This window comes from Malania oleifera, chromosome 2 (genome assembly GCF_029873635.1).
Source record: "Malania oleifera isolate guangnan ecotype guangnan chromosome 2, ASM2987363v1, whole genome shotgun sequence".
NCBI lineage: Eukaryota > Viridiplantae > Streptophyta > Magnoliopsida > Santalales > Ximeniaceae > Malania > Malania oleifera.
The window spans coordinates 25,856,598-25,883,912 of record NC_080418.1 but is presented as its reverse complement, the minus strand read 5'-3'; the positions used below and the strand labels follow the sequence as shown (position 1 = coordinate 25,883,912).

Here is a 27,315-nt window from a genome sequence, read left to right as displayed (position 1 = left end):
GCCGCTAGTTTCAGAAATGCCATTCTCACCCAAACCCAAAGTTGGAATCACAAAAGAATTGGACACAGAAGCTTCCCCCACCGCCCTCCCCGACCTTCCTCTTCCATCTTCCACCTCTCTTCTTCGTTCGCTCGGGATTGCATTGATCGGGACTGTATCTCTGGACTGCATTGCGATCCAAATCTTCACCATTATTGTCTCTCTCTCTCTCTCTCTCTCTCTCTCTCTCGCTCGAATCTTCACCAGAATCGATCGGAACGGCATCGATCGGGATTGCATCTTTGTTCGAATTTTCACCGTCATCGAATCTCGACTCTCTTTCTCGCTTTCGTTTGAATCTTCACCATTATCTATTGGGATTGCTACTGCGGTGAGCCTCTCTCTATCTCTCTCTCCCTCTTCCTCGCATGTTTTTTGGTTTGATTTCTAGGGCTCAATTTTTTATTTCTGCAGCGCAGTTGAGTCTCCATCGTTGTGTAGATCGAGTCACCTTTATTGCTCAAGAATTGAAAATATTTGAATCTCCATGGACTGCGTGCGCTTTACTAGCTTTTCAATTCTTTTCATCGTAAGTTCAAACGGCAGACGATGATAGCTGGCTCTAACATTCATTTTAAAGATCTATCAAATCATAAATTTTTCATTACTTAAAAAATTTCAACCAAAACAGTTAAAGAAAAAGCTTGTATAACTGGATTTGAAGCAGAATTAAAGAGAAAATGCAATTATTTCAGTTGATTTTTATTATTATTTTGACTATAAGAGTGCAGAAGTTGCTCTTGGTTAATACTAGTACAGAAATGGATCACTGACAGGACATCAAGAGATGATAGTCTGGTAAAATGATGCCATCCTTCTAAGTAGCTCAGAATTCTTTCTTGGATGTTTGGGTATTTGGTCGATTCATGCTTCTGCTACATTCTAACAAGCAGGCAAGGAGGTGCCAAACTAGCTGAAATAGTTATGCCTGGCGACACTTGTTCCGACAAGCAACTCCCTCCAAATAATCTTGTTGCCCAGCAGCCATAAGGTGCCTCCATGAATGCTACTGTCACTCTGGATTGCCCAGGCCAAAATGGGGTATACACATGGTATGCTTTCTTGCAATCGACTTCATTTCTGTAATTTCTCTTTCATTTGGCTTGATTGATGAGAAAATGTAGGGAAAAAATAAAATAAAATTCAAAACCAGAATTTTCATGATTTGGGATCATGGGGGTACAGAAATCTGCAGTTAGATTTTTCCAAATACATCTAATTGCGTTAATCCATGTGGAGTGTTTACTCTTTTGGAAGATACATGAAAGGCATTTTTTTTATTTATGCATGCATTGGTTAGTTTTCTTCGCTTTCTTAGTTTTTCTCAGCGATCAAATAGGCAGTTACAATTCCAAATCCAGTATTTTTTTTACAGATCTCTATCCAAGTTTTATGCAATTATTATTTGGATCTTGGCAAGTGGGTCCAATTTTTACGAATTGTGTAAAGATTGACTGAAGACTGATATTTGGCCCTTTGCTTTACATGTCTTGAATGTTGGGTATTGCTTGATTTGATTCGTAGGACTTTGTCATTAGGATGGAAATTTGATCAGGGTTCAATGTTTTTTAATATTATTTACATAATGATAATGTACAATTTGTTTGTTTGATGTTTTTTGGGCAGGTTTCTGATGTGATTGATCCGGAAGGCTTGAGTTTAGAGTGTGTGCAATTTGTGGCTGGTAGATGGCGTGGTTTAGTGGGAAAGTTTCTTTGGGGGGCTTCCCGGATCTAGCTGGGGCAGTTAATAAGCTCAGTGAGAGTGTGAAGAATATTGAGAAGAATTTTGATAATGCTCTTGGATTTGAGGAGAAGTCCGATTCTGCTGGAGAAGGTATTCTCATGCATTCTTACCAGTTGGTCTCGCACTAGTTTTGTTTTGTGGTGGTACTTTTGCTTTAATTACCTTTTAATGATTAAGTGGAAAAAGTAATTTTTTCCTTTATATTTTGCATATTTTACTCGTTATGTTGGACTTGGTGGACATGAGGTTCTAGTGTTGGGGATTCCAACCTTTCTCATCTTGATGAACTGTTTAGGAAACTTAAATTTGGGTGACCATGCTTGGAATTTGGAAGTAGCTGGAATATGGGTTAGTTGACAAAACCTAGAAATAACTGAAAATTGGAAGATAAATTTGAGAAAATTTTGAGATGCTCTAGTTTGTCCATTGGCGAGCTGTTTTTAATCATGAAAGTTTTGAGGTATTTTGCCTACTTGGTAGAGAACTTTGATGCTCAATTTTCTGAGACGCTTACAACAACATGGGCTTAGCAGTTCATTCAGTATGTCTTTTTTATTGAGGCATTGCTGATTCCTCCATTTAATGAACTGGTGATTCATCAGCGAACAGTTAGGAATCACAATTCCATTCTTGACTTCATTTTCTGAAAGACAGATATAACCCTCACTGAATAGTATATTCCAAAATTACAATGTGACCTGAAAGACAGATATAACCCTCACTGAATATTACATTCCAAAAATACAAAGTGAGCATTTTCTGAAAGACAGATATAGCTCTCACTGAATGGTACATTCCAAAAATACAATGTGACCATTTCTCAATGTCCCATTGCTTATAATAACTACTACTACAACAAAAAGAAAATTATTATAAAAAATATAAAAAACAATAACAAGAACAATAAATAAATGACAGCAAAAAAAAAAAAAATCAGCAGCAATAACAACAACAGCAACAATGATAATAGTTGTAGTAGTGGTAATTAAAAAAACAATAATAAAGAAGTACTTATAAGAAAAATATTGAAAAATAACAGTGAGTAATGACAATGACAATAATGGCAATAGTTAACAATAAGAACTTATATTATTATAGTATAGCAACAACAACAACAATAATTGCAATGATAATAATAAAATTATTATTATTATAAAACAATAAAAAATAATAATTATGCTTACAAGAATAATAAAGAGTAATAGCAACAATAACAAAAAAAATTAATAATAGTATTATTGTCGTTATTATAATAACAACGACAACCACAGGTTATACTTACAATAATAATGGTTATAATTATAAAGCAGTAGTAATGATTATTGCTATTAAAACAATAAAAAACTACAACAATCTCAAGATTCAAGAATAATAAACATAATATTACTATTACTGTTATATTATTACCTCCAAATGATAACAAGAAAATCCAAAAGAAAATGTTACTACCTCCAAAAGAATAATAAACATAATATTACTATTAATGTTATATTATTACCTCCAAAAGATAACATGAAAATCCAAAAAAAAATATTATTACCTCCAAAAGAATAATAAACATAGTATTACTATTACTGTTATATTATTACTTCCAAAAGATAACAAGAAAATCCAAAATAAAATGTCATTTATTATTGTTATTAAAAATTAAAAATATATTATGATCCAAAAATGCTCAATTTTCAATAAACAATAATGTTGAGTCAAAGTCATCTTTGAAAGATTACAAAATTAAATAATTTTGTACTAACTTTATGCTGTAATCACATTCCAGTGATTCCATTCCTACCTTGATTCACTTCCTACTTCAACTCCTTTCTGCGAACCAAATGGCTGGTTAGGATCCGTTCTTGGGAAATAATTACCAGTAGTATTTACCAATATTACATGTTGGCATCTGTCTGGTATGGGGAGTGCCCTTTGTTGTATGATATGCTTTTGTGCCTCAACATTTTTGTTTATGCTTCCAGGGCAGTTAGTCTTTGCACATAGCTTGTAAATTAATCATGAAATTCCTAAAATACTGAAGAGCCCGCTCGGTATTGTAGTCAAAACTGGTTTTGAGAATTGTGTTCATTTTTTAAAATGAAAAAGTGGAAATGTAGGTGTGTTTTGAAACACCCTTCCAAATGTTTTCTACATCATTCTCATTTCTAAATGGATTAATTTAAAAAAAAAAATCTTAATATCCAAGTAACCAACTACAAATAAATTGTCTTTGTATTTAAGGCCATAGTGTTTAGTTTATTGTTAAAACACTTCTCTATATAACTTCCAGCTTCAGAAATGTGTCTGTCAGCCACAGATAAGGAAGCACTAATTGAGCTTGTAGTGGCCTTAAAGAATTTTGAAATCAATCCTAAACATGCAGCGAAATATCAGGAAAAAAATCTGCTTTACTTGGATATTAAAATATTGTAGGATCCAAATGCATATGAATTGTCAATGTGTTGAAGTTGAACAAGTAGCCTTGTTTTATGTTAAATCTCCTCTCTATATAACTTCCAGCTTCAGGAATGTGGCCTTCAGCTACAGATAGGAAAGCACTATTTGACCCTGTCATGGCCTTTATGGGGCAAAAAGATGGAGAAAGTGCTGTTGAATCATCGGAACAACCTGAATCACTACAGCACCCAACCCCAGCTGATGAAAAAGAAGAGGCTGAAACTGATATATCAGATTCTGCCACTGGGAAAACAGTGTCTGTGGAAGAAGAGAACGAGGTGCTCAAACTAGGTGAGGAACATTCACATCCAGACACTACAGATGAAACAAATACTGGGATAGTAGACTTCTCCAAACCTGAGTCTCATTCCCAACCACTCTCTGTTGACCTACATGAATCCACTCGGGAGAATCTTGAAATGACTGATTCTTTCAATCAGCACCAACAGAAAGAAAGCACAGAAGTAGATTCCTCAGAAAATTTACAGTCTGCAGAATCGAAACCATTAACTGTTGAAGTTGGTAAAGATGAGGGCAGTTCCTTCGTGCCGGATGACTCACAAAATGCTATTGATTTGCATGAGAGTACGCATGAACAGAAGACAGGGATAGACGAGGTGGTAGAGCAAGTTTCTCCAGGCCAAGTTGAATCATCAGGTACTAGTCAAGATGGAGGGGAGACTAAATCCACTGCTTTAAATTCTGTCGATAATGGTGAGACTGAGAGTGCTGGTGCTGGTGAATTACCAGAGAATCACTTTCCTAATGCATTCCCATCAGAGGGGACTGCTGACACTGTTTCCAAGTTGGTTTCTCATGAAACTGATACAATTGCTAAAGAAGTTGAAGTGATTCAGCAAGCAAATGATTATGAACCTGACAACAAGGAACATCGTTTGAGTTCGGCAACCAGTGTCTCTGACGCTGATTCTGTCATTGAACTGGAGAAGGTGAAGATGGAGATGAAAATGATGGAAACTGCACTGCAAGGGGCTGCTAGACAAGCTCAGGTATTCCTTTGTTTATATATGCATGCATAATATACTTTGAAATTGGATTATGTTAATGTATTATTCACAAAGAAGGGGTTGCATCAGAGCAACTTGTTTTCTTTTAGTTTTCGTTTTTTCCCCATTGTAGATCAGTGAAGATGGGTGTTATTATTGCCATGTTTGGTGTGAGGTGGTTGTTGCCTTGGTCTTCCAATGACTTCTTGTTGAGTTAGTAGGTCCAGGCTGAAGATGAATATATGATAGGGAGTGGAAATGTGGCCTCATGCTTATTTTGGTGTATTTGGAGGAAATAAAATTAGAAAATAATTGATTGCGTATGGTTGTGAAATTGGAGATAATCTCTTTTTTTCCTTTTTCTTTTATTTTTTGGATATAAAAGAAATTCATTCACAGAGGAGAGAGAATTCCAAAGAACGTAAGATAGTAAATCTCTTTTCTTCCTTTTTCTTTATTTTTTGGATATAAAAGAAATTCATTCACAGAAGAGAGAGAATTTCAAAGAACGTAAGATAGTATCTTCCTAGAAACAAACAGTAAACAGTTAGAAATAACACCTCCTCCCCCCCAACCCACCTAAATCTCTAAGAAGATTAGTCAACAAACTTCCTGCTAGAACCTGAAAGAGTGAGCCCAAAAGGAAGCAAAGAAAACAACTCTATCCTGTAATAGGGGTTGTTTGGAACCACTTTTGAAAAAGTGCTGAATTGAAAATTAAAAGTCTTGTTTGGTTATGTCTAAAAATAAGTACTGATTGAAAATGTTGATTAAGTGGCGTTTGGAGAATGACTTTTTATTATAATGCTCTATCAGTTTTTATTATCATCTTATGAATAATATTATTGTACTTCAAGACATAATAAACTTACTATGACAATAACATAATATATAATTTTTGAATTATGTTGATAATATTATTATTTAATAAATTTACATTTTAAATAATATTTTATAATTAACAATTTCATTAATATTATGTTGATTAATCTTAAAACAGACATAATAAACATACTATAATAATAACGTAATATATATATTTTAAATTATGTTGCGACAGCATCAATAATATTGTTGTTTTTGTGATTTTGATTAATATTTTTAAAGATTTATATTAAATAAAATAATATGTGATTATTATTTTCTAATTAACAATAATATTATTGTTAACTTCTATTAGTAATATTATTATTTAAATAATTCATCAATTATTATTTATATAATTAATCAATAATTAATAATTAGTAAATTAATCAAATTCCAAAAATGCAAAAGCATGTCTGATAGGAGGAGGTGGGGCTTCGGAATTTTGAGAAGTGGGAGGTGATGGTGGTATCTGGTAGCATGAGGTGATGGTGATAGGCGACTGGCGAGAGGCGACGGTGCTTTATATTACAGGAGATCATTATAATTACAGAAATGTCATGTCCTGTCAACAGTACCCACTTAAAAAGTGCCTAAAAAGCAATCCCAGATTGCTTCTCCATGTTTACTTAGTTGTTCTGAAGAAAGTGGTTAAAAAAAGTACTTTTTTTCAGTAAGCACTCCTTTTTTGTTTAAGACAAATGCCACTTTTTTTTCTCTTATCGAAGTTCTTAGCTATAAGCACTTCTTTTTAACCACTCCCAAACAGGGGCTAAATGCGATGGAGCTGTTTTGCCATTAAAAATTCTTACATTCCTTTTGATCCACAAAGGTCCAAAAATTCAAAAAAAGCACATCTCCACAAGACATCTTTTCTTACTCCTCGCGAAACCCCTATACTGTAGCCAAAAAAAACATCGACAGTTTATGGCAGCACTATTGCCTCATAAAAAATTGGGCCAAATGCTGCTTAGCTACCTGACAATGGAGATACAGATGTTCTTTATTACCACTCAACCCTGAACATATAATGCAAATATCTGGATCAATAGCATTATAGGCCTCCTTGCCTGCTACAAATCACATAGTAAGCCTATTAAAATCTGGAATCCACATGAAAGCCCTGGCAAGGAACCTTTGCCTTCCAAATAAAATTATTCAAGGGGAAAGAAAAAGATTTCAAGGTTTTTCAACAGTTAAGAGAAAAAAGATTTTGTGGTAAAAGAACAAACAGCATCCTATATCCAAATCCTTGATTCATTCCTCGTTTCTGGAACAAAAGAGTCCAAGACTCTGAATAAAATGTTAGGGACATACCTGTCTCATTGGAGACTATCTTTCTGAGGAAGCCTTTTTTTTTTTTCTTGCATTTTGGGGTCTTTTGTGCGAACTTATTTTGTGGCTTGTCAGCTGTTGCAACCAAACATCATAGTGATGTTAGAACCAACATAAAAAAATATGCTTTTTTGAGAAATTATCTTTGTTGTTGTAGTAATAATAATAATAATAATAATAATAATAATATGCTGTTTAGACTAGTCTTTGAAGGCTTTTGTGGGGTTATAAATGTCTTCAAAGACGAGTTTAAATAGCTTACTACTACTACTACTACTCCTACTACCATTACTACTAGGGGTGTACAAAAATTACCGGAAAACCGAAAATTGGACCGAAACTAAACCGTTTAACATTACGGTTCGGTTTTGGTATTCAGTTTTGGTTTTCCAATTTTAAAAAACCGATTTTCGGTTTCAGTTTCAGTTATATAGTAAAACCGAACCGGAAAAATCGAAAAATCCGAATTATGTGTTTATCTAAATTTTTTTTCCCAATTTATAACTCTTAATTTTACCACCCACAATTATTTAATATATTTTATTCATTTTAATAATACATACAAAATTTTAATTATGGCAAGTAGAGGGATTAGAACCCTTTATGCATGAGGATGGGAGGATTTCTCCCATGTATTACCGATGTGGGATGAACCCCTCATCAGTCTCACTCTCACCCACAGTGACACACATCATCCCACACTCTTAGTCTCTCTCTCTCTCTCTCTCTCTCTCACACACACACACACACACACACTGACACACATACCTCCCCGCCCACCCCCCAAGCCCAGTCACTGCCCAGGAAGTAGTCCCGGCCTTCACCCTTCACCCTTCACATTCCCCTTCGTTCCTAGTTTCCCACGTCCCATATCGGCTGGCCATTACTTTTGAGGTAAACCTTCTCCGCCTATAAAGTCAGACCTCTCCCCGTCATCTGCATTCCACTTGGGCTGCATGAGAGCTGATTCTTATGCTTGGCCCACTCTAATTAAAGCCCATTTAATAATCGTAAATGGGCCTAAAGTCATAATATTTTGGGAAGGTCCAGTTTGGTTACTAACTGAAAACCGGGCCAAAGAATCGCTATTTATTTAAACCGAACCACTGGTTTACAGTTCGGTAACGGTTCTCAAATATGAAAACCAATATGTTTCGGTTCGGTGTTCGGTTTTTGGTAAAGCCAAACCGAAAAGAACCTAGTACACCCCTAACTACTACTAGCAATTTCTAAAAAGGCATCTTTTCTTGTGTAGTTGTAGCACCACCGTGTATATACTCTCTCTATATATATTTATTTGTTTGTTTGTTTATTCCATTTGGGTTTCTTCATGTGACATTTTGTGTTACTATGCCCATTTCTCTTCAAATATTTCTTGATATTTACTATTTCATGTTTTTTTCAGGCAAAAGCTGACGAAATTGCTAAATTGATGAATGAAAATGAGCAGCTAAAATCCATTATTGAAGATTTTAAGGTGAGTTTGATCGTTGTTATGATCTATTGTTGGGACATCTTATTTGGTTGTCATTGCTGCTGCAGTTTTTTTTTTTTTTTTGTTTTTTCCCTCAAGGATATCTGAATATATATATATATATATATATATATATATTTGCAGTTCCTTCCTATCCTTCATTTCATTAATAAATTTTTGTTTTTTCTTGTGGAAAAAGATGTGTTTATTTGGATAATAGATCTATTTAGAATAAGACAATTATCTTCTCTCTCTCTACTAAATTAAATGTGAATTTACTTGTATTTAACCCTTCCATTGTTTAGGGGTCTGTATGAGGTAGTGGAAAGCTTACTGATACAAGGGCAGCATCAAGGTTCTGCAGCCATGGAGAAATTAGAAGAGAAGAAGGAAGGGGAAGGGAGGAGAGAGGAGATACTAGGGGGGAACTTATATTCACTTTCAATTCAAATTCATCAATAACTGCGTACAACATGACTTTCACACTATTTATAAGAAAGCCTTCTTACATGAAATTACGCATAAACTCCTAAAACTACATTACATTACAGACGTCCCCTACTTCACCATGTTACTGAATTTATGCATATACATGCTGCAGCTATATATCACAGCCCTTTTAACACAATTTCCCACAAGTTGTACTCCCAATTTCTCAAAAATTACCTTTAATTCACCTTGATATTGATTGTCCTGCTGAAATGAAACAAATTGGTGAAGAAAATTCACAAATTACTGCAACAAAACCTGATTTTTGATGCTGGCAGTGGCAATTTCAGGGTTTCCTGCCAAAATTATCGTGCTTGCTTGCAATATGTTGTGTCCACAACAAAATATCTCCTTGCAGGTCAAAACTACTTATGGAAAATCCAAAATATCATGGCTGAAGCAATTTTTCGCATGGCTGGAAATTGCAGAAAACTGTGGAAGTTTCCTAATTGCAGGTTGCTGGCGTGTGGGGCGCATGCACTGCCAGTGAGGCAACTCTGGATGAGACTTTGATCGAGGAGAGATCAAGGGATGAGGAGTTCATCAGTGGTGGCAGTGTGTTAAAAAGATCACCAAATGTTAGGGATTCAAAGGGGCTGACGGCTGGATTCCTTTTGGCTGGCACATGAGCCTGTTCCAGTGATCGTAAGGTGATGAGATTATAGGGGAAGGGGTGTCAGGGTGTTTTCTTTGATGGTGTGGGTGGTGTTGCAGGATGGTGGCTGGAAAGTGGTGTTCAAAATGGGACATGGCTGGAATTTCAAAAAAAGTTCAGAAACTGCCTTTTGGTGGTTTGTTTTAGTTTTTTTTTAATACTGAATTTTCAGAACAGAGATTATGAGATGAGAGACTAACAGAGCAGGAGAGATTAATGGAGATAATGGAAAAAGAAGAAGAAGGGAGAACAACAGAACAGAGAAGAATATAGGATTAGCGGGTGAGAGAACAGAACAGAGAAAAGAAAGAAGAAGAGAAGGAAGAAGGGAAGAGGAGATGAATGAGGGAGAATGGGTGGACTGGAAGCTAGAGAACAAGAAGGGAAGAAAGAAGAAGAAGCAGCAGAGAGGGAGTGAGAAGTTACAGAATGGAGAGAAGAAAAGAAGAAGAAGAGAGGGAGAAGAACTGGGCAGAAGAGAAGAGAGGAGGGGATGATGTGGGGATTGAAATGGAAGAATGGAGATCGAAGTTGGGCTTCGATACCAAATGATGCAGGGGCAGCATCAAGGTTCTGCAGCCATGGAGAAATTAGAAGAGAGGAAGAAGAAGGGGAAGGAAGGAGATGCTAGGGGGAACTCACGTTCACTTCCAATTCAAATTCATTAATAACTGCCTGCAACATGGCTTTCACACACTATTTATAAGAAAGTCCCTCTACGTGAAATTACACATAAACCCCGAAAACTACTTACATTACAAACATACCCTTTACACAATTATTACAAGTAAGCCCTAAATACACATAATCCTATTCTAATTAATACTAAACATATAGTAAACTACTAATTAAACCCGACAATTATCAATACTATACTTTTTAAGTAGTCTCCAACATGGATCTTTCCAAGGTCTTGCTTCTTGTCCTACATCACCTACCTATGCTTTAGGGAAAATGAGAGGTAGAAGAAAGTAGTACAATTACGAGTTTAATTAAAGGAGTGAGTACTGCAACACAGTTTCCAAGCGTCCATGGATACCTTAGTTTTCCATTTATTGATCCATGGAATTGAGGACATTGAGACATGTAAGGACACAGGGCTTATGCATAACAGATTTTCTTTTTACCGGGGGATTATAAATCTAATGTAAGAGGAATTACCTAGTCAGTTGGGAGGTAGTTAGGAGGCCCAAGCTGAAGCAGAAGGGGATTTGGGTCTTGGAGATTTGTTGTCGAACTTTTCTTTAATGGGAAAGTAAGGGGCAGTTTTCTATCATTGTCACAAATTATGAAGACGAAAATCAGAAACGAAAACTAAAAACCATAAATAGAAACTAAAAACCAAAAACTAGCAACTTGTTTGGTTAATATTTGGAGAATTAAAACAAATTAAAAACTTGATTAAACAAATGCTCATTTTTGTCCTTGAATCAAATAACAATTACAAAATATGATTAAAATAATAAAAGAAATATAATTAAAAATACTATAATAGAAATAAAAATTATTATAATTAATTTTCTTAGTATTCAAAATCCACTTTACAATTACAATCTTATTGTATATGACAATTGAAAATGTAGTAAAAATAATTTGTAAATGGATTTTATTATTTTTAATTTTTTTTATAAATTATATTTTTATTGTATTTTAAATTCATATGATCATTATATTGTAATTTTAATTGAAAAATATGGATAGTGATTTAATCCCAAAAAAAAAAATAATTTTGGATGGTGAAATATTTGGCAACAAGTTGCCGAAACAATTGAAAACCATAAAATCTGGTTTTCAGTTTTTTCGCAAACAACTGAAAACCATCAATAGGAACAGAAAATTGATAATACAAACCATAGTTAGTTTCTTCACTACACAGAAATGAAAATAGAAAATTGAAAACGAAAACAATTCCAAAGAGGCCTTTTGGCTTCCTTTTAAAAACAGGCTCCCTTTGGGTTAAGGTTTTACTATTGAAAGGATTTTCATCATAAGGAGTGGGATGTGAAGGAAAATGTTTATGCTGCTCAAGTGAGTCCTTGGAAGTTTGTTTCTCAAATGTCGTACCTATTTTTTCTTCTTACTCGTTACAAGGTTATGATAATGCTATTTCGTTTGAGAAGATCCTTGGGTTGGAGGTGCTTCTTTGGCAGCTTTGTTTTCTTGTGTTTTTAGACTTTCGTCATGCACAATGCTCCTATTGCTTCTTTTTGTTCTTTGGTGGGCAATCTTATTTTATGTGATTTTCATTTCTTCCAGAATCTTAAGAGAGATGTAGATGAAATTGCCAACTTGATGGTGGTTTTGATTCTTGTGTTCCTCATCCTTGGTGTAATGCTTATAGTTAGCAAGGGGAATAGGGACTGCTAATATATTTTTATTTTAAATCTTTTGGGGTGTATTTTTTAAGCTGCCCGTTCTTCTCTTCTAGAGAAAGTTATTTTGAAGGCTAAGCTCCCCCTCCAAGATTAAGGCATTTACATTGACTTTGGTTTGAGTTAATACTAATGACTTGCTGCTGGTGAGAGATCTAACAAAGAAATTAGTCTAGATATTTGTGTTACATGCTTAGTTTCTAATGAGATGAGAGAGCACTTGTTTCTTCATTGCCAGGGGGTTAGGCAGTTTTGATGCAAGCTCCTTCTGCTGGTGCAGTGTGGGGGTCTCAGGTAGTGGATATTTTTTGTTGGTAAAGTTTTTGGTTTTGGTAAAAGTGAGAAAAATATATTGTGGCAGTGTGCTTGGTTTGCCATTTTTGATATTTGTCTAGATGTTTGTGTGATGTGCTTAGTTCTAATGAGACAAGTGAGCACTTGTTTCTTCATTGTCAGGTGGCTCGGCAGTGCTGGTGCAAGCTCTTTCATTTGCCGTTGCAGTGTGGGCGTCTCAGGCAGTGGATGATTTTTTGTTGGTGAAGTTTTGAGTTTTGGTAAAGGTAGGAAAAAGGACATGTGGAAATGTTCTTGGTTCGCCCTTTTTTAGATTTTGTGGATGGAAAGGAGAGCGAAAACTTTGAAAGATTAAGTCACGCCTTTCTACTTGTTATGGGATAGAGTGTTTTTTTCTTGCTTCTGATTGGGCTTTACTTGTTGGGATGTTCTAAGATGTTTCTTTGTTCTGGAGACTAGGGGCAACACTTTCGTAGTTTTTATTTTCTCTATGTTTTTGTTCGACATTGTTCTCCAGCTTTGCATCTTCTCTTCCTTTTAAAATAAATTTCTTTTAGTGCCTCTTGTAGGATACTAGAGTACCAAGAAATATCAAATTGTGTAGCTTGCAGTTTCTTGAGCACATTATGAATAGTTTTTCACTTAGCATCCAACAAGAGCCCATCAAATTGCATGTCCAAGAACTCATCAAAATGCAAGTAGAACTCATTCCACGCTTTCCTAATCTACTTCTACACTCCCTGCCCCTGAGGTCCTTTTATGTTCTTGATGATCCAGTCAATCCAGTCTACAATCAGCCCTACCACAACCAGTTTCCAAAGACAGTCTCTTTCCTCCCTAAACCTCCAGTTCCATTTACGTAGGATGGTTTGTTAAAATGAAGGAGATATTTACTTGTCAAACCTCCCAACTTTGTCAGTTGTTTAATCACTTCTACGTCACCAAAATTGATGTTTAAACTTCTTCACATATTATCCACAAGATATTTTTTTGGACATTATGCAATCTCCTGAGTACTAGGCAAGGAATGGGAAACCACAACATAATAATAGGGAGGCTGGATAAGGTAATTGTATAACTGTTACAATCAACAAGATGGTTTATCTCCCAACCAACAAGCTTCTCTTCAAACCTCATGGTGTGGGATCCTACAGCTCCTCTTCCACAGTTCCACCTCTACGCCTCTTTTGAAATCTCTTCATACTAGGATCCCAAACACTTATATCCTTGAATTTAGGCAGGACCAAATGTGGCAAGGAGATCCCTCAGCACACCCCAATGTGCTAACCCAAGGGTCTATCATCAATATTTTGCTCCCAACTTTTCCTAGATTCACCAAGGCTAAAAGACACTACAAAACAGCTCAAAATACATCTTAGATTGAGACCTTATTTTAGCTCTGGCACTATAGTCATGTCACTGGCAAAGGGGTATGTTTGAGAGTATTAGATCAACATTTGTTCCAATACTAGAACCAGCCTCTCTGCAACAGCTTTAGATGACATGTTGCTAAGGACCTCCATCACCAAAATAAACAATAGAGAGTGTAGCAAATCTCCTTGTCTAGGGGTAGGGACTCATGTAGAATCTAAGTATCTAAAATAATTTTCATTTATGTGAATATAAATTAATGTAAAAACACATCTTGATCCTTTTACTCATCAAAGAATTGAAACACATCCTTATCATCACTTTAAAAGGTAAATCCGAAAATATGATCCTACATTCTTCATGTCAGCTTGCAAATCACCCTCTTTCTCTTCCTTAATATGAGCATCCACCATCTTATATGGCCTGCAGACCTTGCCAACCACCTTCTTTAATCAATTAATCTTGAGGCAGCATTTTGGACATGATCTTATACATGCTACTGACTAGACTGATAGGCCTAAAGTCCTTAATGTTACTCCTTAGGTTTTAGTGCCAATTGGGAAACGGTGTTATTGCTTGAATTGTTATTGTATCCTTTTAGAAATTATCACATCCTTTTTAAAAATTATCATTTTGTGGTTTTCACTTTTGTTTTATTCATTTTTGGTAATTTATTTTCTTTTCTTCATTTCTATATATAATAATTTTTATATTTAACAGTATTTGAGGCTTCTTGTAAATCTCTCAATCTCTCTCTCTCTCTCTCATATTTGTAATTACTGGAACTGTGCAGAGGAAATCCAATGAAGCAGAAGTGGAATCTTTGCGAGAGGAGTACCATCAAAGGGTTGCAGCCCTTGAAAGAAAGGTAGACATTATTTTATCATATCTTGATTTTCTTGGTCCTTGAGCTTGTCACAGAAAATTTTTTGGTACAGTTTAGGGTTATTTGTACAGTAAATGGAGTTTTACGTAATGATAACAATCCATACTGTTGGCACATAACAGAACTAAATTTTTGATGATGTGAATGTTGGTGGTAATTTTGTTTCAAAACCTTTTGCTGCGGTCAAGCATCAAAGAATGAAAACAACTAATGGCCAACCGTATTCTTGATATTGCCCCCCAACCCAATATCTTAAGGCTTTTTAAGTTCTAGATCACTCTTAAATGTATTTTATGCTGTTTCTTTTTTTGTTGTTTCTAATTAGAAGTTATTATGTGATGGTTTTTCGTTAAACTGTAAATGTCATAGTGATTTGGTTCAAGTTAAAGGTGTAGCAAGACGAAGGCCAAAAAGCATGACTTGTGAGGTCTTGACAAAAATCATGATTTCTAAGAATAATGTAAAATATGGCCCCTAAGTAAGTTAAAACGGAAAAAGTGGTAGTTGGAATTTGGGTTTTGCTGAGCTAGTTTAGCATAGTAGAGTTGCTTTCAGTTTTCAATTTTCATTATTTGGTAACTTTGGTTAGATCCAATTATAAAACAATATCTTTAGTTAGAAAAGCATTGGACAATAGATCTATATTCCTAGCATTTGGACTTATTAATCTAACGGATCATCTGGTTCAAAGAATCTTTAGCAAATTTTTGCAACGTTCCTGGAATGTGAAAAAATATTTTTGTTCTGTTCACTTCTAATCTTAGAATTCTAAAACATAAAATACTGTAGTTCTTAGATTAAGTGAGGCACACTGTTAAGGGAATTTAGACCCAAATGCCACATTAAAGTTTTCTAAGGAATATATGGGCAATGTTTTAAGTTTTGATTCCAAGTTTCTACTAAAATTTTGAGGTTAAAAAATACTAAAATTTTGTTGTCAATTTCAATTTTTGATTTTTTAAAAATTTTAAAAAATGATAGAAATTAGTAGTGAGGCATGGACTTCATTTTTGCAACTTCAGAAATTGTTAATAGACTTCCTAGAGCGAGATTTAGAAGTAAAATATTGTAATAAAATACAATGACAAGTAGATGGTGGTGTATAAGGTGCTAAAATGATAAGCACATACAGACAAACACACACACACACACTAAAAAATGCACATTAAACCTCTTCAATTGATATAAATATTCGTTAAATATTATTTCTTATGCAAGCATAACTAGTTTAGGCATCAATGGTCGAGTAAAATGTTGTTGGTGTCTAAATTCAATTTTGCATAGAACTTCAAAAGTCTTGAAGCTGTGTTTCCTACCGTCATGTAATGTTTATTTTCAATAAGAAAAACATCCATTAATATGGAAAATGAATTTGGAGGGTTTTGAATGCCAAACCCAATTTCAAGGAAAAGAACATTTCTACTGAAATTTTACAATTTTGATAAATTCCGATGTTTCTTGGAAATTTTGATGGGACTTTTGTAAGATGGAAATTGAGTTCCGCTTTGATATTTATGGTATTGAAAAGTGGAAAATTTGACTGAAATTAGGGCAATTTTGTGAAAATTTAAGACCTCACACACCTAGGTTAGATTTTTTGCATGGGGATGCAGCACAGGAATTTCGATAATTTTGTGAAAATTTCAGACTATGTACATCAGTTAAGCAGTAAATTAGTTAAGATTTGTTGGATGATGATGCAGCACAGCTTTAACAAACCTGCAGTTTGGTTTCTGGTGGATTTGAAAGCTAAAGGTGTAAAGAAAGGGTTTAAGGTAGAGTATATTTAGACTAGATACGAGAGGATTTTTTGAGGTTGAAACAGGGGCTGTGAACAGTGACCCAACATTAGTGCTGTGCCTTTCTTGCATAGGAGTAGATTCAGTAGAATAGGAAGCAAATTCACACAAATCCAAACTCAATTCTTATTCATTCAGTATCAACTTATTTATAGGAAAACCAAATTCGAGCAAGAATACTTGGTGGTCAAGTACTAGACTAGCTTATGATTGACCCCCACCCCCCCTACTCATTAAATCTAACTAAAAACAATTGACCTGAAATTACAACCCATTTTCTGCAAATACAAGCTTAGTAAAATGCAGTTGACTATCAAATGTAAGAAAGCATGAAAAAAAAAAAAAAACCAATATTATGACTTTGTTGACACGTCCTTTTGGATCAAAAGTTCATCTTGCATTTAGTAGCTACAGGGTGTATGGATATGTCTCGTTTTACCTAGCAATGGCTGCTGCTGAAGATTAACCTTTATTTCCTCACAATGATCATGAAATGGAACAAACAATTGTTATTGGTGGAACCATGCTTTTGATTTTCATGTATTATACTTGCCCAAATAATAAATGCTTCTACTTCATATTACAAACTACAATGGACGTCTCAGTTATTTGAGAAGCTGTAAGTTTCATATTGGACACTTATTGGGCCTGTGTCAGTTCATCCTCTTGTTTCTAAACTTCTATGTATCTAGCCACCCATTAGATCAGCTTAATTGAACAAAACCGTAATTCCAAGTGCTCAGATTGCTTACATTAATCTTTTATTTGCAATTTCACCATTATGTGAGGCTGTATTCTTAATAGATTCCTCATTGCCTGACTTAGTCTTTTTTGCTTTTCTCGTGTTCTTGTACTTTCTTCAACTTGGTTGAAATTACTCCTCCCTGGTTTGGTGCATTTATTAGTTTTTATTGCATGCAGCCAAGGCAATTTAGATTGCTCTCTCGTCTGATATTAAGTAGTGCTGTCTCTATCTGGAAAATGCAGTCATTTCTTATTGCATCTTTACTTGTATTTCTATTTTCTTTTATTGCTATGTTCTCATTTTTGCCTTTGCATCACACTATTTTGAACTTGCATTTGCTTGATTACCCATTCTTTTAAACCCCTTACATGCTGTCTCTTAAAGAGGTAAAAAAACCTTGAAGGATAGTTGGCTTTAGAGTAGTCTTGCACTTCTAACTTCAGGCTTCAGCTTTGATATACCAGGTGTCATGGGCTGAATATTTCACACCTTTGTGAAGGACCGTGCGGCGCTAGCTTAAGCACTCATGTTTAACTAGCCAGCCTGAAGTTTACCATGGTTTACCAACAAAACACTTTTGTTGTCATTCAAATAAGTATAGGCGGAAGCATTAAGCAATTCATGAAAGCAATGGAAGTATGGAACACAAGCGGAAAACATTGAAACAACGTAATTCATTAATTTACGCCTCTGTTAACAATGTGTCTAGTGAGGGAGGCTAGTAGGCTAAACACGTTTGCAATGACTAGCGAGTTTTGCAAGTTGATGTACACTCACAAGTATTCCTACATTCACAAAGCACTCCAGAAAGTACTACTTCTGTTGGACATCTTGCTCAAATTTTCTGGACAAGATTGTTGCGTTGTCGTCATCTCGATAATGGACATTGTCGCTTTTGGACATTCAACATTCCTAATTTCAGGACCACTAAATCCAAATAATGCTTAGTTAAAATGTTTTGTATTTTTAACAGTCTCTCCAACTTCTTACTGTGAAATTACCATGATTTATTCTATTTCTGTGTGAAGTAAAACCATGTATTTTCAAAAAACTATTGTAGGGAACTCTTTGTTGGTTCAATATCATTTCTAAGCTAGTTGCCTTAGGGATATATGGGAGGAGAAGAGAGGGGAGAAGGGGGTCCCCATATCTAAAATCATAACCATTGCCCTCCTCCCACCAAGCTCTTGCGCTCACATTAAGGGGCCTTGTCGTGCTTTTTTCTGAGTTAGTGTGTGGCATGTGGATGTCTTTCTTCTTTCATATTCCATCCTTCAGTTACTTATTAAAAAAATATCTCTCTCTTATCTGTTGTCCAAAAAGGCAAAAACTCAGCCTTTCCAACTTATTAAGTACTGATACCTTGCTCACTTGTTTATACTGGATTTTCTATAAACCAATTTCGCTAGAAATATATCTCCAGTACATAAAGTTATGCTTTTCTTTCTCATATTTACTGGCCATAGTACCTGTTTTTGCATAGTATACCTTCAATATTTTGACGGGCTGGGGCTGCTTTCATTGCCAGTACTTTCTAATTGCATTCTTGCTTGCAATGGTTTCAGGTTTATGCTCTTACAAAAGAAAGGGATACACTACGGAGGGAGCAGAGTAAAAAGAGTGATGCTGCTGCTTTATTGAAGGAAAAAGATGAAATAATCAATCAAGTTATGGCTGAAGGTTGAGCTCCACAAGAACTCTGAATGCCTTCTGTATGGTGTTCCATATGTTCTCATTTAGCATGTAATGTTCATACAGCTTATATGTTATCATGATTGTCGTGTCTGAGCTGTTCACTTCAACAGGATTACATTGCCTGAGGTGCTGTTGGAGAAATGTTTTGATGGTTTCTTTGATTTAATTACATGACAAAATAACTCACTGATCAGTGTCATTTGATTATTTTAGAAAATTTGGCATTTGAAGCCTGAAACTTAATTAAACAGAACTACTCATATCTCTCTGAAGAGGCAGAAATGCAAATTTCAAGCGATATGCACAATCTGTACATAGTAATATATCCATTGTTAATACTAGACTTAATAAAAAAAAGATTATGTATAAAACTGCCCTCAAAGAGAGGGAAAAAGAGACAGTGGAGGCTAAGTGTGTGGCGACTGTGTGTAGTTAAGAGGTGACTGTGGGGGCTAAGTGTGTGGCGACTGTGCGTAGTTATGAAGTAAGTTTGGTTTTGTTATTAAATCACCCATTTAACCTTTTACATTTTATTATGTATTTTTAAAATAAGTTGGCGTCAAAGGATTGTTTGGCTAAAATATGAACATTGAGAATTATCAAGAAGTCCTATTTATTCGTAAATATATATATTTGTCTTGGTTGATGTATTTGTCATTCATATCACAGGTGAGGAGCTTTCAAAAAAGCAGGCTGCTCAAGAATCTCAAATTAGGAAATTAAGGGCACAGGTATGCAATTATGCCATCTGATTGTCTATTGAAAGCTTGTAATTCTGTTTCAACAAATTCTTGAATTTCCCCCCTTTTTTTTCTGAAAGCTAGATTAGAGAGTTTGAGGAAGAGAAGAAAGGGTTACTCACTAAACTTCAGGTAATTGAGTTCTCCTAAAATTCTTTAGTTCTTTTGTTTCTCCAGTTAATTATGCATTTGATTATTCTGAATGGAATACTTTTCTTCTTCATGTCTGGGATATATATATTTAGATTTCTTCCCCTAAAATATTTTCATAGGAGCTTTTCCATGTATAAATTTATCATCAAATTCATTTCATATGTTGATATTTTCATGTGATTGCTGCTTGAGATGTATGAACTCTTGTTTTATTTAGTAGGCTTTATGTTCTTTATGTCCATTGAAATAGAGTATATTTATTGGTCGTCATTATCTGTCATGAACTGCTGCTTATTTCTTCGCCTGTGTGGAACGGTTTTCACACTTAGTTTTGAACTCATTCCAGGTAGAAGAGAATAAAGTGGAGAGTATTAAGAAGGACAAGACGGCTACTGAGAAGTTGCTGCAAGAAACAATAGAAAAACACCAAGCAGAACTTATGGCTCAAAAAGAGTACTTCACAAATGCTTTGACAGCAGCTAAGGAGGCTGAAGCATTAGCAGAGGCACGTGCCAACAATGAAGCGAGGACTGAATTAGAGTCTCGTCTAAGAGAAGCAGAGGAACGTGAAGCTATGCTTGTTCAGGCTCTTGAAGAATTAAGGCAAACTCTAAGTAGAAAGGAGCAACAGGTTCTTGTTTAGCTCTTGTGAAATTATGGAGTGGATCTGGGGGAGTTGACCAATTTGTATGCTCAAATAATTTCTTTTGATAATGCAGGCAGTTTTTAGAGAAGACATACTACACAAAGACGTTGAGGATCTTCAAAAGCGTTATCAAGTGTGTTGAACTTTATCTAATTGTTTATTTGTTTGCTTTTAGTTTTCTATTAGTTTCTATCAGTGATTTTTGAAATTAATCTAACGAGTATTGTTGGTCTTTAGGCAAGTGAGCGCCGGTGTGAGGAGTTGATTACACAAGTCCCTGAATCTACTCGGCCTCTTTTGAGGCAGATTGAAGCTATGCAGGTTTATTTTGTTTTCATATTACCAATGATTCAATGAGGAGTTATCAAACTTATCATTCCCTTTATTTCTCTTTCCTTTTTTCTTGTTGGTTGTTTCCTCATTGTTAGGGTGTCTTCTTGTTGAGTTTGGGGTGGGGGTTTTTAAAATCTAGGCTTCACATTTGTCTCTTCTTATACTGGCTATAGGAGACAACAGCCAGAAGGGCGGAAGCTTGGGCTGCTGTGGAAAGATCCCTGAATTCTCGACTCCAGGTTCTGTAGATTTCACTGTGTATTGTATATTTGGAATTTATCTTACACTGTATAATTTATAATTTTTACTACTTTTTCTTGCATCTACAGGAAGCAGAAGCCAAAGCTGCGGCTGCTGAGGAAAGAGAGCGATCTGTAAATGAACGCTTATCTCAAACCTTGTCCCGAATTAATGTCCTTGAAGCTCAGGTTATTCCATTTCCTTGGGTCATATCTATGCTATATACGAATCCTGAAGCATGAGGCAAATCCAATGCTGACACAAGGCAGTGGGGTTTTTTTTTTTTTTTTTTTCTGTTTGTCCTCTCTAACTCTGCCACCCCTCTCTCTCATGTCAGGCAGGCTAGCAGAGCACCCACCAAGTTTTTAAAGTTTATTTTAACTCTCCTCTCTCTCTGACAAGTGGCACTGAGGTTGCTTTTTTTTTTTTTTTTTGCATCCATGTTTTGCCTTTTTTTTTTTTTGGGACAACAGGCACTGACCTCCCGAGGTTTGGAAAAAAGATACCGACCTTCCTTGAGGTTTCAAAATCCCAGGGATTGGCAAACCTTAGGGGAGGTATATGGAATTCTTGAAACCTCAAGGGATGTCCGTGGGTTTTTTCGAAACCTCAAGGGAGGTCAATGTCTTTTTGCCAAACCTTAAGGGAAGTTAGTGTCTTTTGTCTTCTTTTTTTTTGGTTTGTCCTCTCTCTCTCTCTCTCTCTCTCTCTCACATTAGGCAGGCCAAAAGGAAGGGGGCCTCTGTGGGCCCTACTAAATTTTAAATTTTTCTCTCTCTCTCTCTCTCTCTCTCTATGTATATATATATATTTGGGCCCACTAAATTTTTCTAAATTTATTTTTTAAACCTCTCTCTCTCTCTCTCTATGTTTGGCTCCACTAAATGTTTTTATTCATTTTTAAAACTCCTCTCTCTCTCTCTCTCATAAAGAAAAATTTAAAAACCCCCCAATATGAATGGGTTCCATTGGAATAATTTTTTTAAAAATAATTTTTGGATGGGTCCCAATTCAGATGCTTTCCTTCCCAATATTTTTTTATTATGAAATTAATCTAAATTATTAGTACTTACTTTCTTTATCTTTTTGTTTATATTTACATATTAATTCAAAATTTATATCGTTCAAAACTATAAAAATATATATACAATGTTATATTTCTATTTACATACATTAACAATTATAAAATTAATATAAATTATTTTTAAAATTATGAACTTAATTCAAGTTGAAATTATTAAAAGTAGCCATGAAAATGCACTAGGTGCATGTTTTTTTAAAATTTTATATTTATTATGAGAAAATAATTGTAAAAAAAATAATTAGGAGTTGTAGAGTATTTAAATTTATTTAAAGTAGCTATAATAAATTATAAGGACATTTTAGGATGGTTATGGATGGTTACAAGGGTATTTTAGGTAGAGACCTGAAATTTGAATTGTCTCATGCTTTTAAGAGGTTGGTTCTTTTTTCTTTTTTACATTAATATCCTTAATTATTAATTATTTTGGGAAAAAATATTTCGATAATGGTAAATGTGGCATTTGTGTAAAATGACACGAAAGGGAGAATCTCCTTTATAGTATTAGAGAAACTATAGAATTATGTACACAGTCTTACATTTACGTTAATATACATTAAAATTAAAAAGTGATTGGAATTATTTTTAAAATATTTTTTTTTAATAGAAAAATAAATTCATTAGCTAAAGAAAGAATGTACAATCAGGAGAGATGGCATCTCCTTAACGAAATCTGAGAATCCCCAGAAAACAAAACAAAAATGAAAACATTAAAAAAAAAACAGCGAACTCCAATCAGCACACTCTTATAACTGATTTCCAATTCTGTTGAACATCTGTCCAACACATCCCTTTAAAAGTTCCATTGCCCACACGCTACAAAGAAGTCATAAAAGCACTTTCTCCCTCACCAACCTATATGGAATCTTCTCCCCTAAGAAAATACGTATATTATGTTCCTTCTACAAGCCCCATACAGCAAATAAAGCACAATTCCATAAAGCAATACCTTCCCTCCTCCCTCCAAATCCCACAAAAGATATTGCCAATACAATATATACAATACAATTTTTTTAACCGACTGTCCACCAAAAGTTTCCAATAACAAATATATATAACAATTATATATAAATTTATATTTTTATATATAAATACATAAATGTATGTAAATTTATTAAGTGTTCAACCTTCCATGTCTTATAAAATAAGATATTTAAATTTTACTCAAATCTTAAATTTTAAATTGTCATTCGATATTAGTATGGTCTATATCTGTATTTTATTTTCATAAATTAATTTCACACTTAAATTGGCCCACCGCAAATAAATTTATATCATTTTATATTATACATGTTCGTAAGATCTTTAGAATTTTATGTACTACATACAATTTTTGTAAATGTTATGCTTTTTCATATAAATTTTCAATATTTGACAATTATTTTGATCTAATGATGCAAAATAATGTGCTAAATTATGATATTATTGTTAAAATCAATTATCGAATCGCATGTGTGCCCGCCACAAAGCGCGGGTGGGTTTTTCTAGTTTAGTATTGTAAATGGTGCAAATCATGAGTCTTCTGCTAATGAGATGCTGGCATGTTGCAGATTTCATGCCTTAGAGCAGAGCAGACACAGCTGAGTAGGTCTCTTGAAAAAGAGAGACAGAGGGCAGCTGAAAATAGGCAGGAGTACCTTGCAGCAAAAGAGGAAGCAGACACCCACGAAGGGCGTGCAAACCAACTTGAAGAAGAATTGGGGGAACTCAGGAGGAAACTCAAGGAAGAGTTACAAGATGCATTGGCACACAGGGAACTCTTGCAGCAGGTTGCGCTCTTGTTTATGCTAGAGTTTAACATCTGTTAGCATCATTTATGCTGAACCAGTTGTTCAGACTGGTATAGAAAATGTCTGTGCTCGTATTTACCCAATTCCTGCCATGCAATCTTCAGTCGTGGAATTTTTGCATGCTTTTAATTAGTGGTTTCAGTCCTGACTGTCTAGACATCTCTTTGTATCAACTGTGTCCTAACCTATCGGAGAGTGCAATATGATCAATGACAGTATTCTGCACAAACTATGCAATTATGGATTTTTTATTTTTTTTACACCAAATCCATTTTAATTATGGAATAATCATAAGTTACAAATACATCCATCAATATAGCAATTTAAATAATTGCATGTAAGTAAATGATTAAACAAAAAAATCAATTTGTTTTTTGTTCAACAAATTCACTACACAAGATGAGAACTCTTAAAGCAAGTGTTAGTAATTTCTAGTTGTGTTTGAAAAGATTCTTGGTTGTCGTCATTTTACTATATGAAGCATTTAAAGACTCTTGTGCTTATAGAAACCACATAGGCCATTGTCGCGAAATCTTTTCTTCAGACATATTATGTAAGGACTTTTTTTAATATATATATATCTTGACCAATCAATGCGATATCAAGGGTCCTGAACTAAGTTCATGGTTATTGAATATTGACAGGAGATAGAACGGGAGAAAACTGCTCGTATGGATTTGGAAAGGACAACTCGCCTTCAGTCATCGTCTGCTGTATCTGATCAAACTCCTAAAACAAAGCATGGTTCTATTTTCGAAAATGGTAATTGATACTTTGGTTGTTTGGCTTTACTTGGTTTCTGTTCATGGTCTTTGTAATCTCCCTCTCTGTGACGAATATTTTCTGCAGGAAATTTGACCCGTAAACTCTCAAGTGCTACTAGCCTGGGCAGCATGGAGGAAAGCTATTTTCTCCAAGCATCTTTGGATTCATCAGACAGTTTCTCTGAACGGAGAAACTTTGGAGAGACAACCATGACTCCGTACTATATGAAGAGTATGACACCGAGTGCTTTTGAAGCTGCCTTGAGACAGAAAGAGGGTGAACTCGCATCCTACATGTCTCGTTTGGTATAAAAATATTTTAAAAAGTTATTTTTTTCGTCATGTTCTATTCAGAATTTCATGAAATCATATTTAGCTTTTGTTGTGCTCTGTTCTACAATGAATATTAGTGCTGCATTTGGTGTGTTTAACCATTGTGGTGGAAGTCCTAGACATTTTTATCATTTCCCGGTTCCATCTTAATGCAGCTTTCATTAAATACTTATTATTCTATTATTCCTAGGCGTCCATGGAATCCATCCGTGACTCTCTTGCTGAGGAGTTGGTTAAAATGACAGCACAGGTGAGTTTCCACCCATTATCATGGTAATGCATCTTCTCTCAGATAAGTTAGCTTGAGAATCACTTGCTTTGATTGTAGTGTGAGAAACTACAGGCAGAGTCTGCCATGCTGCCTGGCTTACGGGCAGAGTTGGAAGCACTAAGACGGAGGCACTCTTCGGCACTGGAGCTAATGGGTGAACGTGATGAGGAGGTAAATATATTTAAATTTCAATTGTTTTTGTTTGGAAGATCACATTTTTTAAGAATGGGCTAGTGGTGTTATTGGCTAGCACGAGTGCGAACTGTGCCATTTATTTGCTGTGTTATTGAGGTACTTCCATTCTTCTGGGTGAATGAAATGTAGTCAGCTGTTAGATGATAATGCACTAAGATGGAACAAAGCCTTTAGAGTCATCTTTCTGCCATTTGAAAGGGCTCTAAGATAGTGTGGCTTTGGTGAGGTAATGCATTGAGCTTACACCAATTGTATATTCAAAATGCGGTGGATGTAGGTGAGGGCAGAAGCTTTAAACTGCGTCTTTGAGGAGAGAAAGGGTGTATGATATATGGAATTGCCCTCTAGTGTTACTATTACACTTCAATCTAATGGAAGAAAAGAGTATTTCTTTGCTCCTTTTGTTATTGTGAGACAAATAGAAGAGAACTAGATGAAAGAATTATATTATGAAAAAAGAAGATTGTACAAGGGAGGCTGCAGAGCAGTTTCCAAGCCTCTCAATCACAGGAGAGGAAAGCATAGAGGAATTAGAGTGATAGGGAAGAATATAATAGAATGGGAGGGAGGATATCAAGAAAATCTCCGCATCAATATACTGTATTGATATCTTGATTCTAAATTCTAATACTACAAAAAGGGCGTCCCTGGTCCACAAGGCCCCCTGCTTAGTCCACCAGTGCTAAAACTAATAACGCATCCTACGATAAAGGGTGCTGGCCTCCTGGATGGGCCAAACTGAAATTGATGCTGATTAGCTTCTTGGGGTATTCTGATGCAGTGATGTCATTGCTTGTCATTGAACCTAGGGCCTAGCTGTATTATTGTATGATAAGACGAGCAACCTATTTCTTTGTCTATAAAGGTTGTACTATCAATCTCTCTTGTCAATATTCTGGTGCATATTACGTAGCTTTTCTTATAGCCTTCATGTATAAAATTTTGCTTTTAATTTTATAGGCCATATGTACTTATTTTGATTGGGCCTAAAATGAATAAATAAATAAATAAAGGAACAATTATACTAATATTTTCCAGTGGATGTATAATGTATAGTTGGAAGAACTGCGTGCTGATATCGTGGACCTGAAGGAGATGTACAGAGAGCAAGTAAACTTGCTTGTGAACAAGGTAATTCTAATCTGCAACAATTAGTGTCTTCCCATTATACTTGGTATTAGTTTTCCTATGACTTATTTTCATAAAATCTCCCATCTGTTTACAGATCCAGACAATGAGTTCATCAATGGGTCACGGATAAGTTGTCCTCTTGGCTGGCTAAGTTGTGACGTTTCCGATGTAGTTCAAAGCATTTACAGTAAATATGATTGGTCAGAATTTTTTCTTATTTTACTCGTCATCTGAAGATTGTATTTGTTTTTTTTTTTAACTGAAAAAGCTCGGCAGCAGAAACATGGAAAAAAGCCCTTCCCAAACTTTTATGTTGTAATTTGGGGTGTAATGTTGTATGGCGTGGAGTTGAGCATGATGGAAACTGAAAAGCCCTAGTTTTGTTTGATTAAATTGTCAATAAAGAGTTCTCATTTTCCCCC

At 35.0% G+C, this 27,315-nt stretch overlaps 1 protein-coding gene across 15 annotated transcripts; it reads left to right on the top strand.

The window, feature by feature from the left end:
• LOC131148939 (golgin candidate 5) lies at positions 1-27,315 on the top strand. Of its 15 annotated transcripts, none has more exons than XM_058098910.1 (23): positions 1-370; positions 454-568; positions 764-837; positions 933-1,091; positions 1,666-1,875; positions 4,294-5,240; positions 8,842-8,913; positions 14,885-14,959; positions 19,087-19,201; positions 19,886-19,947; positions 20,041-20,088; positions 20,456-20,740; positions 20,829-20,888; positions 20,993-21,076; positions 21,262-21,327; positions 21,418-21,516; positions 23,960-24,178; positions 24,844-24,961; positions 25,049-25,269; positions 25,487-25,546; positions 25,625-25,738; positions 26,819-26,893; positions 26,988-27,315. In XM_058098910.1, exons 5-23 carry the CDS (start codon positions 1,728-1,730, stop codon positions 27,021-27,023), a joined length of 2,904 nt encoding a protein of 967 aa, XP_057954893.1. In that variant the 5' UTR covers positions 1-370; positions 454-568; positions 764-837; positions 933-1,091; positions 1,666-1,727; the 3' UTR covers positions 27,024-27,315. The 15 variants fall into 15 exon arrangements, with proteins under 15 accessions (XP_057954893.1, XP_057954897.1, XP_057954895.1 ...); XM_058098905.1 differs by having other exon boundaries at positions 23-370; positions 459-568; positions 771-837; XM_058098903.1 differs by having other exon boundaries at positions 23-370; positions 459-568.